At 40.4% G+C, this 13,654-nt stretch overlaps 1 protein-coding gene across 32 annotated transcripts in view; it reads left to right on the top strand.

Moving 5' to 3' along the window:
• The window catches only part of ANK3 (ankyrin 3), a 591,144-nt gene that overhangs the window by 546,472 nt on the left and 31,018 nt on the right, over positions 1–13,654 (top strand). For 24 of the 32 annotated variants that reach the window (XM_074339473.1, XM_074339469.1, XM_074339468.1 and 21 more), the window contains 3 exons: positions 19–45; positions 1,136–1,217; positions 5,386–11,865. In XM_074339473.1, the coding sequence (XP_074195574.1) occupies positions 19–45; positions 1,136–1,217; positions 5,386–11,865 (6,589 nt within the window). Of the gene's footprint in view, positions 1–18; positions 46–1,135; positions 1,218–5,385; positions 13,177–13,654 lie in introns of all 32 variants that reach the window. The other 8 variants (XM_074339475.1, XM_074339476.1, XM_019731810.2 and 5 more) reach the window with 5 other exon arrangements.

The raw sequence follows: 13,654 nt of genomic DNA, 5'->3' as shown, positions 1-13,654 counted from the left end.
GCATCTTGGAACCAAAAGGAGACAGAGTCAGATCAAGATGATGAGGTAATATGAACACTTCTGCTTTTACTCTATCAGAGATAGAATAGAAATTGAATCTGTATAAAAGAAGTTGCAGAGGGCTGAAATGTGGGAAACGTATTTATTATATTTTTGCAGATCTTGGCTTAAGTGTGGTAAAGAGTATATATTTTTCTTAAAGAATGGTTTACTCTTCCTCCACATATACATAAGAGTACTTCAGTACATTCAATAAAATCACAATCCAGCTAATGATTTAAAAAAATGAACTAAAGTTCTTTAAATATTTTTAAATGGGAAAGATTGGCATATATAAATAAATATACATTTGTGCATATTTTCACCTAGTATCAACTGTTATAACTTTGAAATCAAGATCACGGTTAATATGTGAAATTTTAGTGTATAAATCAACTTTTGTTTTATATAATGTAAATATGTACTCAGTGGCTATTGATAAACATTTTATATTTTATTTAAAGAAATTTATCCTGGCCATTTATTTAAAGGTATAGCTGTTCAATTAAGCTTTGAGTGAATTTTTCCTTACAAGTTATCTAATATTTCTCCAACTTAGATGATAATTGGATTTTTAAAACTCACCCCTCAGTAATAATAAATATAATCAGCAGACTTAAGACTCGGTAACATTATTCCTAATAAAGCATTAACCTGTTTTTAAACTCCTCATCTATACTTTATGCCTATTAACATATGGAAGCAACAGCAGTAATGAGAATAATAAACTTTGTGTGCCTTTTTTCCTAGAATGTACTCACATAGAGTGAGTGTACATTGTGATTGATATATGTGCTTTCGATATGAATGAACATGGAAAAATTTGCTGCTCAGCATCCGAAGTCTCTGCAACGCTCGTCTTTTATTTGTAGTTCCCTGTAGTCTGCTGTGTTGGTGCTCATATATCTGCTAAACGATGGGTTATTTGTTTGAGACATTGGGGTGGGGTTGTAGAATCACATTTTCATGAGGAAAATCCATAAGAAGAAAAGTAAGGATAAACAAGATATCAACATAACATCCTACAGAATATTTCTACACTGCGCAGCTGTCACAAGGAAGTTGGATATAGTCTGTTTTTGTTTTTCTTTTCCAGGCTGAAAAAGCAGATAGACGACAAAGCTTTGCATCTCTAGCTTTACGTAAGCGTTACAGCTACTTGACTGAGCCTGGAATGAGTGAGTTTCTAACACATTTACTAATCTATGTGGATTTTTATAAGAAGAGACATTTTTTCTATACAATCTCAGTTTGGGGGTCATTTGAAAACCAATGACAGAAGAAATATTTCCTGTAAGAAAACTTTATCATGAAATCTAAGTAATATATTATACATAGTTGAAGATATAAAGCACAAACACCCCTAAATCCTAGCTTCAAAACAGTTTTTAAAGCCATTATTTTTATTTTTTTTACTGTTTTTTACTTAGAAACATCTATTGCTTGTCTTTAAAAACTTTGATTTCAGTTTGATTGTTAACTATGCAAGGAAATAATGTTGTAGTGATGTTGCTTTAAATCTGTGCTCAAAAGAGAAAATATTTACTTCTATCCATGCGAGATGGTAAAAAGGATGATGAAGTAACTTTAGTTGTCATCTCATTTTTCTTTATGTCAGTAGGTCATCATATCTTAGTAATGAATCTTTTTCTTCCCACTTTGAAAGAATTATATTTTCTTACCTTCTTGAGGTAGCATTTGTTTACTGATTTCTTATTTCCTCCTTTCCTCTCTCTTTCTCCCTCCCCTCTGCCCATTCCTCCTGCCTTTTATTAAATCAGTTCCAAGGCTATCACTAGATTGGTTAAACTCTTTTCTTGTCTCAGTGATTATTAATATTTTGTTCCATTGCTAACTGGCATGCGAGTATAAAGGTATAGATTCATTCAGTCATATCTATTCATATAGATTCTCTCTCTGTGCCCCTCCCTCCTCCTTCTCTTTCCCTCATCCTTATAGTTATTACCTCTGGTGATCACTGCAGCCCTCAAGTACTCCCCTCCCCCCATAGGAAGTCGGAGTATAAGAGTAACACTGTGTTTGATTGATATAGTGGTGCCACTTTAACCATCAGAGAAAGATTTGTACAAAAAAAATTTTTTTTCAAATTAGTGAATCTTTTCTAGCTATTTCCCATTACTCGCAGAGACTCAAGTTCAGGGGATTATTGAAAACTAATCAGGAAGAGCCACAGCTTTGGTTTTTCCCACCTTTCCTGAATTCTTGTTTCTGTGGGCCAACATAGCACATAAAATGTACAAAAGGAAATTACTTAATGCTGGTGGTCTTAATATAATCTTCTGAGTCCAGCTCCTTCACTACTTGGGAAGTGTCTACATTCAGACACAAAACAAGGAGCATAAGAAAAATTAAGCCCTACTATATGCATGAATGTTCTTCCAGATCTAATTTTTTCCCTCTAGCAAAATGTCTAAATCCTTCCAAAATCATAAAGGCTGAAATTAACTCTCATTAAACTACTAATACAAGGCAGAGAAGGTGTGTGTGTGTGTGTGTGTGTGTGTGTGTGTGTGTGTGTAACTAGGTGGTTTTTGAATACAACTACCTTTCCTAGGTAGAAGTTTTCCTTGGAATACTACTGTTTGCCCTAAAGCTCAGGCACTCACTGGGCAGCTGGTTGGGAATCCCCAGCAATATCCTTAAGCTTTGTACAGGCTCCACGGACCAGCTACTTTAGGCCAGAGGCCCTCTAGGCAGGTGAACTCCCATCTTATTCTGGTCCCTAAAGTATTTGGGGGAGGGGGGGAATAATGAGTTATAAAGGCAGGTGTGTGCTAAGTCAATTGAATTTTTCCCACTTATGAAAGTGTTGCTGCTTTTTGGTTAATGTCAGTTAAGGTATATGTAGCTTGTCTTCCTTGTCTTTTCATAGAGAAGGATACTTTCTTCGGTTTTATGAATGAGAGCGTAAGGGTGGTGAATGGAGGAATGGAAAGGCCTAAGAGGGGCTAAAAGAAAATGCATGGCCCCTGAATTGGTTAGAACTCCAAGCAAATGCAGCTTTTCCCTCATCGCTCTGTCCTTTCCATCCCCCCCCCCACCAAAACAATAATAAATTCTTGTGTAACTCAGTGCCTGAAATCCAGAAATTCCCTTTGTTATAAAGGGTATCATAAAATTTGTAACCAAATAGTAAGTTGGCTGTTTCATGCAAAGTATAAGACCGCAGACGTGGTGCAGAAGACTTCTTTGCTTGATGGAGCCAACCTTCAATGATAAAGGAGAGATACACTGCCAGTTTCTGGTAGTTATAAAAATAAATTCTCTTGAGACATTAGACTGAGCCCAAATCACTGAATTGAAGGAATCGCCAGACCTTCCACTTGCAACGTGGTGTTTCTAACCGAGTTTGGCAATATAATACTGAGAATTATGGCCAAGAGAGGTTATGAATGGGTGAGATTTGCTTTAGTTCCCCCACTTTTCTTTAGAATAATATGTAAGCCTAGCAAAGGGTATGTGCTGAATGTTTGAATTTAAATGTACACTGAGAATGAAAATTTTCACCCTTGTGGGAGTAGCTGCAAATCCAAGCACTGGACTGTAGCAATGAGCACATGAGCATGAGCACAGCATGAAGAGTATAAAAGATGAAGCAGAGTCTCATCTCCTCTTAACCTTTCATTATTATTCTGAACCAGTGCTTTCTGGGAGTGAGACTGTACTCAGCTCTGACATAAATGTTAGCCCTTTGCGGGCATCCCAAATTTCTGTGACCACTCAGTTTGTTTGTTAAAGTTGTAGAAGTAGAGAGGGCTAAGTGTGTGTTTGCTCTCCCCCAGCGAGTGCGTTGACATCATTCATGTGCTTCTTATCCCATTTCCAGAAGAATGCTGGTAGTAAATCCACCTTCCCTAATGATAGGCCTACCTCATGAAGCTCCAGTGTTTGGGGTATCCATGAGTCCCATGGGCACCCTTCTGGGAAGGTACCAGAATTGGTACCCCTGCCAGTGATTATATATGTATATACAGAAAAATACTATGTCCCTCTGTAGATACTTAAATATAGGGGTGTTAAAAATAAGAATGTGCTTTTTAGATTTTCCCCATGATACCTTTTGAGAATTAAAAGTATAATAGATTATGAAAAAATATAAGATAAACTATATGCTTTTATCCATAATGAAGACAACCTCAGATATGAATATATCTAGTTGCAAATGTATTTTTAATGTGCAGTATGAAATGTTTTCCTAAAATCTCAAAAGGTACCAAGTTTCACATCTCATGGAAAAAGTGTACTCTTCTTTCTAAATACTCTTGTGAAAGTATTTTTAAAGTTTATATATTGTGCATACTATGGCATAAAAATTGTATTACTTCATTGGCTTGTTTGCCATGATATATTGTGCATGATAAAATGTTTTCAGTTGCTTTGCTTGCTTATGGTAACCATGAACCATATTTTCTGGGTTTTGTTTTCCCTTTGTGTGTGTGTTCACATGCATTTTTAAAATCATTTCATATTACATTTTCTTTTTTCCTCACCAAAAGGAATATACTGCATGGAAACGATAAATGCAAACATTCCTTTTCTTTGTTTTTGTTTAAAATTCTGACTCAGAAAATTTCTTGCTCTTATTGGCTTTTTATGGGTGTAAAGCATAACCGAATTGTGCATGGAAGATACAGATTAAAAATCCAGTGGCTTCACAGTTTGCACATCAGTTGCCTGTCACTTAAAAGTTATCTTGGATTCTGCATGAAATAGGCTTGAGTGGTTTCCTAAAAAGACTTTTAGATATTTAATGTATAGCTACATACATGGATATGGTTCTAAATAGGTGCAATCTGGATCACCAAAAGGTTCAAGAAGAGGGAACATTAGAAATTACTAAAATGAGAGTTTTATGGTTGCACAAAACAAACATGTTCCTATACAGGCAAAACAGAACGGCTACTGATATTTCAAAACCAGCACATAAGAAAGTCAATAGGAAGTAAGGGAACCGTTTTCCATTGTGGTTATTTTTCATCATTAATTCTTTCCTCATGTTTTCTATTTTTTCATTGTTGGCCTATTTATTTGCAACGTGCTTTTTCTGTCTTTCATTTCACATTGCTCTGTGTTATATTTATTTCATTTTTGGGGTTTTTTTTTGGGTTTTTGTTTTTTTTTTTAACTTTGGAGTAGTTATGTCTGTAGAATTTTTTTTCCTCTTTTACTTAATTGTTCCTTTTGCCTCCTCCATCCTAAATCATGCGAACAATTGTACTTGCTTTTGTAATATTTCAAAGTTTACTGACCAATTTTTTCTCTGGTCTCTCTGTTTTTCAACCATTTTTGTTGATTTTTGTGTTTGATTTCATTTTAAAATTTAAGAAACAGTTGAACGGAGTGCAGGAGCAACAAGATCCCTCCCCACCTCTTACTCATACAAGCCATTCTTTTCTACAAGACCATACCAGTCCTGGACCACACCTCCGATTACAGTGCCCGGGCCAGCCAAGTCAGGCTTCACTTCCTTATCAAGTTCTTCCTCTAATACGCCATCAGCTTCTCCGTTAAAATCCATTTGGTCTGTTTCGACTCCTTCTCCAATCAAATCCACTTTAGGCGCGTCAACTACATCTTCAGTTAAATCCATTAGTGATGTGGCATCTCCAATTAGATCTTTTCGGACAATTTCTTCACCAATAAAAACAGTGGTGTCACAATCTCCATACAATATCCAGGTTTCCTCCGGTGCCCTGGTTAGAGCTCCCACAGTCACAGAGGCCTCGCCTTTAAAAGGGCTGGCATCCAATTCTACGTTTTCCTCTCGAACCTCTCCAGTGACGACAGCAGGGTCTCTTTTGGAGAGGTCTTCGATTACTATGACACCCCCTGCCTCCCCCAAATCAAACATTAATATGTATTCCTCAAGTTTGCCATTTAAGTCAATTATTACATCAGCGGCGCCACTAATATCTTCGCCTTTAAAGTCAGTGATGTCTCCAGCTAAATCAGCAGTTGATGTCATTTCATCAGCTAAAGTTACCATGGCCTCTTCTCTCTCATCTCCTGTGAAACAGATGCCTGGACATGCAGAGGTAGCATTAGTCAATGGATCTATTTCCCCTCTGAAGTATCCATCCTCTTCAACTTTAATTAATGGATGCAAAGCCACTGCCACGTTACAGGAAAAAATTTCTACAGCTACAAACTCTGTGAGCTCTGTGGTCAATGCGGCTACAGACACAGTTGAGAAAGTGTTTTCTACCACGACAGCAATGCCATTTTCCCCACTCAGGTCATATGTTTCTTCAGCACCATCAGCTTTTCAGTCTCTAAGAACTCCTTCCGCAAGTGCACTCTATACATCCCTTGGGTCGTCTATATCTGCAACTACCTCATCTGTAACTTCATCAATAATCACAGTGCCAGTATACTCTGTAGTCAATGTTTTGCCAGAACCAGCATTAAAGAAACTTCCAGACTCTAATTCACTTACAAAATCAGCAGCAGCCTTGCTGTCACCCATTAAAACATTGACTACGGAGACACGTCCTCAGCCCCATTACAGTCGAACTTCATCTCCAGTTAAGTCATCTTTGTTCCTTGCACCCTCTGCCCTTAAGTTGTCTACACCATCTTCTTTATCTTCCAGTCAGGAGATATTAAAAGACGTGGCTGAAATGAAAGAGGACCTAATGCGCATGACTGCTATACTACAAACAGACGTGCCTGAGGAGAAGCCATTCCAACCTGAACTCCCAAAAGAAGGGAGAATTGACGATGAAGAACCTTTCAAAATTGTCGAGAAAGTAAAGGAAGACTTGGTGAAAGTCAGTGAAATCCTTAAGAAAGATGTGTGTGTAGATAATAAAGGGCCACTCAAATCACCAAAGAGTGACAAAGGACACTCTCCCGAAGATGACTGGACAGAATTTAGTTCAGAAGAGATAAGAGAAGCAAGACAAGCTGCGACGAGCCATTCTCCGTCTCTGCCAGAGAGAGTGCAAGTAAAAGCAAAAGCTGCTTCCGAAAAGGATTATAATTTGACCAAAGTTATTGATTACCTAACAAATGATATTGGGAGTAGTTCACTGACAAACTTAAAGTACAAGTTTGAGGATGCCAAGAAGGATGGTGAAGAGAGACAGAAAAGAATTTTAAAACCAGCAATGGCTTTGCAGGAACACAAACTCAAAATGCCTCCAGCCTCCATGAGGCCTTCCACCTCTGAGAAAGAATTATGTAAAATGGCAGATTCCTTTTTTGGAACAGATACGATTTTAGAGTCTCCCGATGACTTTTCTCAGCATGACCAAGATAAAAGTCCCTTGTCTGACAGTGGCTTTGAAACAAGAAGTGAAAAAACACCTTCGGCCCCACAAAGCGCTGAAAGCACTGGTCCTAAACCACTTTTTCACGAAGTCCCCATCCCTCCTGTCATTACAGAAACAAGAACTGAAGTGGTTCATGTGATCAGGAGCTATGAGCCCTCAGCTGGAGAATCTCCCCCGTCCCAAACAGAGGAACCCGGGTCACCCAAACCGTCACCTCCTTTTATGGAATTAGAACCAAAGCCCACCACTTCTAGTATTAAAGAAAAAGTGAAAGCCTTTCAAATGAAAGCCAGTAGTGAAGAAGACGACCACAGTCGAGTTTTGAGCAAAGGCATGCGTGTGAAGGAAGAGACTCACATAACCACAACCACCAGAATGGTGTATCATTCTCCACCAGGCAGTGAAGGTGCCTCTGAAAGAATTGAAGAAACCATGTCCGTCCATGACATCATGAAGGCCTTTCAGTCCGGGCGCGATCCTTCCAAAGAACTGGCAGGTCTGTTTGAACATAAGTCTGCAGTGTCTCCAGATGTTCACAAGTCTGCTGCTGAAACCTCATCCCAGCATGCAGAGAAGGACAACCAAATGAAACCCAAACTGGAGCGTATAATAGAAGTCCACATCGAAAAAGGTAACCAAGCTGAGCCCACTGAAGTCATTATTAGAGAAACCAAAAAGCATCCAGAAAAGGAAATGTATGTATATCAGAAAGACTTATCCCGGGGAGATATTAACCTAAAAGATTTTCTGCCAGAAAAACACGATGCTTTCCCTTGTTCAGAGGAACAGGGTCAGCAAGAAGAAGAAGAACTTACTGCCGAAGAGTCACTGCCTTCTTATCTGGAGTCTTCCAGAGTAAACACTCCTGTGTCCCAAGAAGAAGATAGTCGCCCTAGTTCTGCTCAACTCGTATCTGATGACTCTTATAAAACATTGAAACTTTTGAGTCAACACTCAATAGAATACCATGACGATGAGTTGTCAGAACTAAGAGGGGAGTCTTACAGGTTTGCTGAGAAAATGCTTCTGTCAGAAAAGCTAGATGTGTCTCATTCTGATACCGAGGAATCGGTTACAGACCATGCAGGACCCCCTAGCTCAGAGTTACAGGGGTCTGATAAGCGGTCCAGAGAAAAAGTAGTCACTGCCCCCAAAAAAGAAATTCTCTCCAAAATCTATAAAGATGTGTCTGAAAATGGTGTAGGGAAAGTGTCTAAAGATGAGCATTTTGATAAAGTGACAGTGTTGCACTATTCTGGCGATGTTAGTAGTCCAAAACATGCCATGTGGATGCGCTTCACTGAGGACAGATTAGACAGAGGTAGAGAGAAGTTGATATATGAAGATAGGGTGGACAGGACTGTGAAAGAAGCTGAAGAAAAACTGACTGAAGTGTCACAGTTTTTTCGTGACAAAACCGAAAAGCTGAATGATGAACTGCAGTCCCCAGAGAAAAAGCCACGCCCTAAAAATGGCAAAGAATACTCTTCTCAAAGCTCTACCAGTAGCAGCTCTGAAAAAGTACTGCTGACAGAACTGTTGGCATCCAACGATGAGTGGATTAAGGCCAGGCAGCATGGCCATGACGGACAAGGCTTCCCCAAAGCTGATGAGAGGAAAGCATCCAGTCTGCCTAGCAGCCCGGAGAAGAAGCTTCTTTCTGAACATACTGAGGACAGCAAATCCACAGAGGAAGCCAAAGGAAGTATTTCCCAGAGCAAGGCACCAGAAGGGCCCCAGTCTGGGTTTCAGCTCAAACAATCTAAACTCAGTTCCATTCGGTTAAAATTTGAACAAGGCACACAGGCCAAAAGTAAGGACATGCTTCAAGACAAAAAGGCAGATGGCCAATCCAGAATCCCAGTTAAAAAACTCCAGGAGAGCAAGCTACCTGTCTACCAAGTTTTTGCTAGAGAAAAACAGCAGAAGGCCGTAGACCTCTCAGATGAAAGTGTATCTGTGCAGAAAGATTTTATGGTATTAAAAGCTAAAGATGAGCATGACCAAAGCAATGAAATTGTTGTAAATGATTCTGGCTCTGATGATGTGAAAAAACAAAGAACTGAAATGTCAAGTAAAGCAGTGCCTGACTATTTTTCCGAACAACAGGCTAAAGACTTGGCATGTCATGTAACCTCAGAGTTAGCAACTAAGGGACCATGGGACAAAAAGGTCTTTAGAACATGGGAAAGTTCTGGAGCCACTAACAATAAGTCGCAGAAAGAAAAACTTTCGCATGTACTTGTTCATGATGTAAGAGAGAATCACGTTGGTCACTCTGATAGTAAAATTGTTGATCAAAGGAATGAATTTTTGTCTGTGACTGAGAGAGAACACAAATTGTTAACAAATGGCTCTCTCTCAGAAATTAAAGAAATGACTGTAAAATCTCCCTCCAAAAAAGTCTTATATAGGGAATATGTTGTTAAAGAAGGGGAACGTCCTGGTGGAGGTCTTGGTCAACCTTCCAGGAGAAGTGAGAGCTCAGCAACGTCGCACATCCCAGTAAGAGTGGCTGATGAAAGGAGAATGCCGTCTTCTAATATTCCCGATGGTTTTTGTGAGCAGTCTTCATTTCCAAAATGTGAACTATCACCAAAGTTACCCCAATCAAGTATGAGTAAAGAGACAGTTGAGACACAGCACTTTAATTCTCTAGAAGATGAAAAAGCTACCTATTCAGAAATCAGCAAAGTTTCCAAACATCAGAGTTATGTAGGCTTGTGCCCACCTCTTGATGAAACTGAAATGTCTCCCACCAAATCTCCTGATTCTTTAGAGTTTAGCCCAGGGAAAGAGTCTCCTTCTAGTGATGTATTTGACCATAGTCCCGTTGATGGATTGGACAAAGTTGCACCACTAGCCCAGACAGAGGGAGGGAAAGAGATAAAAACTTTACCTGTTTATGTCAGTTTTGTACAGGTGGGGAAGCAATACGAAAAAGAGATACAACAAGGAAGTGTAAAAAAAATCATAAGTCAGGAATGTAAGACAGTGCAAGAGACCAGGGGGACCTTTTATACAACTAGACAGCAAAAGCAACCTCCTTCTCCCCAAGGTAGTCCAGAAGATGATACTCTAGAGCAAGTTTCCTTTCTAGATAGCTCTGGAAAAAGCCCTTTAACCCCAGAAACACCCAGTTCAGAGGAAGTGAGTTATGAATTTACGTCTAAGACACCAGACTCACTCATAGCTTATATACCAGGCAAACCCAGCCCAATTCCCGAGGTTTCTGAGGAATCTGAGGAGGAGGATCAGGCCAAGTCACCCTCCTTAAAGCAAACTACAGTGGAGGAAAGACCAACAGTTGCACACGAAATGCCTAACAGTGTGAGCAAAGACTCTAACCAAAGACCCAAAAGTAACAGAGTTGCCTATATTGAATTTCCCCCTCCTCCACCACTGGACGCAGACCAGATTGAGTCAGATAAGAATCATTATCTCCCTGAAAGAGAGGTCGAAATGATTGAAGTCAGTCTGCAAGACGAGCACGACAAGTACCAGCTGGCGGAACCCGTCATCAGAGTGCAGCCTCCTTCCCCAGTTCCTCCTGGGGCCGATGTCAGTGATTCGAGCGATGACGAATCTATTTATCAACCAGTCCCGGTTAAAAAATATACCTTCAAATTAAAGGAAGCAGACAGTGAACAAAAGGAAATGACAAAATCCAAAGCTTCTGCTGAAAAGGCTTCCAACCAGAAAGAATTGGATACTAATGGATCTGGAAAAGATAACGAATTTGGCCTTGGCCTTGATTCCCCTCAGAATGAAACTGCCCAGAATGGAAACAATGACCAGTCCATCACGGAGTGTTCCATTGCTACCACAGCAGAGTTTTCTCATGATACAGATGCCACAGAGATTGACTCCCTAGATGGCTACGACCTACAAGATGAAGATGATGGCTTGACAGAGAGTGATTCTAAACTCCCAAGTCAAACAATGGAAATTAAGAAAGATGTCTGGAACACAGAAGGCATTCTGAAGCCAGCTGACCGCTCCTTTAGCCAAAGTAAACTTGAAGTTATCGAGGAGGAGGGAAGAGTGGGACCAGATGAAGAAAAGCCACCTTCTAAAAGTTCTTCCTCTGAAAAGACTCTTGATAAGACTGATCAGAAGTCAGGGGCCCAGTTTTTCACACTAGAAGGCAGACATCCTGACAGATCAGTGTTTCCTGACACTTATTTCAGTTACAAAGTAGATGAAGAATTTGCCACTCCTTTTAAAACAGTAGCTACCAAAGGTCTAGATTTTGACCCTTGGTCTAATAACCGAGGGGATGATGAAGTGTTTGACAGTAAGTCACGGGAAGATGAAACTAAGCCATTTGGTCTGGCTGTGGAAGACCGCTCTCCAGCAACCACCCCTGACACAACGCCAGCCAGAACGCCAACTGATGAAAGTACCCCAACTAGTGAGCCTAACCCCTTCCCATTTCATGAAGGAAAAATGTTTGAGATGACTCGCAGTGGTGCAATTGACATGAGCAAGAGGGATTTTGTTGAAGAGAGGCTCCAATTTTTCCAGATTGGTGAGCATACTTCTGAAGGGAAGTCAGGGGACCAGGGGGAAGGGGATAAAAGTATGGTTACTGCCACACCACAGCCACAGTCAGGGGACACCACTGTAGAAACCAATCTAGAGAGGAATGTAGAGGCACCTACAGTCGAACCTAACCCCAGCATCCCGACCAGCGGAGAGTGTCAGGAAGGCACATCCAGTAGTGGCTCCCTGGAGAAATCAGCAGCCACTAACACCTCTAAAGTTGACCCCAAGTTGCGCACGCCTATAAAAATGGGAATTTCTGCATCCACCATGACCATGAAGAAAGAAGGCCCTGGAGAAGTAACAGATAAGATAGAAGCTGTGATGACCAGTTGTCAGGGAGTAGAGAATGAAACTACAACAGTGCTGGCAAATTCAGCCAATAGCCACATGGGCGCTAGGCCCCAAGAAAAACATGATTTTCAAAAAGATAATTTTAATAACAACAACAATTTGGATTCTTCCACTATCCAGACAGATAACATTACGAGTAAAGTAGTTCTGACAGAACATTCTGCACCCACTTGTACCACAGAGAAAGCTAATCCAGTGAAAACCTCATCAGGAAAAAAGACAGGGGTACTGCAAGGACACTGTGTAAGAGATAAGCAGAAAGTTCTTGGAGAGCAGCAAAAGACAAAGGAATCCATAGGGATTAGGCGAAAATCCAAACTTCCCATAAAGGCCACTTCACCAAAAGATATCTTCCCGCCAAATCATATGCCAAACACTAAAGTGTGTAAAATGAAGCAGGTTCATGAATCTGAGAAAACCAAAACCCTTACATCTTCTTCATGTGTAGATGTCAAATCCAGAATTCCAGTAAAAAACACACACAGGGATAATAACCTAGTTTCAGTTAGAAAAGCATGTGCCACACAAAAGCAAGGGCAGTCAGAGAAAGACAAGGCCAGACAACTTCCATCCAAGTTGCCAGTAAAGGTAAGATCTACCTGTGTCACCACCGCTACCACCACCACCACCAGCACCACCACAGTTAAAATTAGGAAAAGTCAGCTTAAGGAAGTGTGTAAACATTCCATTGAATATTTTAAGGGCATTAGTGGTGAGACCTTAAAGCTTGTGGACCGCCTCTCTGAAGAAGAAAAAAAGATGCAGTCCGAGTTGTCGGATGAGGAAGACAGTACTTCAAGAAACACGTCGTTGTCCGAGAGTTCCCGGGGTGGCCAGCCTTCAGTTACCACGAAGTCTGCTAGAGATAAGAAAACAGAGGCAGCACCTTTAAAATCAAAGAGTGAAAAGGCCGGCAGTGAGAAAAGGAGCAGTAGGAGGACTGGTGAGAATGAAGGCAGTCAGGTTTCTCGAGCACTCTGCTCACATCCTGGAGAACGAGCATAGTTTGTAAACACTTTCCAACTCGTAGACCCTAGTGCATGAACTGTTGTGATTGCCTGTGGAGTGACTTAACCGTAGTTTCTCATTCTGTCATTGTCATCTGTCTGTGCTGTCTATATACGCCTCTTTCTTCCTTTTAACCGAACTACACTATAGACAGCTAGGGAAGCATGCTGAAGATATTGGTGTCATTCAAAATGAGCAACTGTTTTGTTTTTTTTTAATGTGCTAATGGATATGATTCTGTCAAAGTAAAAGCACAGATGTGGAAATCCCATCATGGTGTTTTCACCAACACAACACTTCTATCACTGTGGCAAAGCAGCTAGCTTGTCAGCATGTTCAGTTCCATCACATTGAGCATCCATGTAGTCTGACATTTGGCCTGACGCAGGTGAAACCAAGTGAGCCATGTGAAA

The sequence above is a fragment of the Rhinolophus sinicus genome, linkage group LG07 (assembly GCF_036562045.2).
Source record: "Rhinolophus sinicus isolate RSC01 linkage group LG07, ASM3656204v1, whole genome shotgun sequence".
Classification (NCBI taxonomy): Eukaryota; Metazoa; Chordata; class Mammalia; order Chiroptera; family Rhinolophidae; genus Rhinolophus; species Rhinolophus sinicus.
The sequence above is the reverse complement of the archived record's forward strand: the minus strand, read 5'-3'. Positions and strand labels throughout refer to the sequence as shown.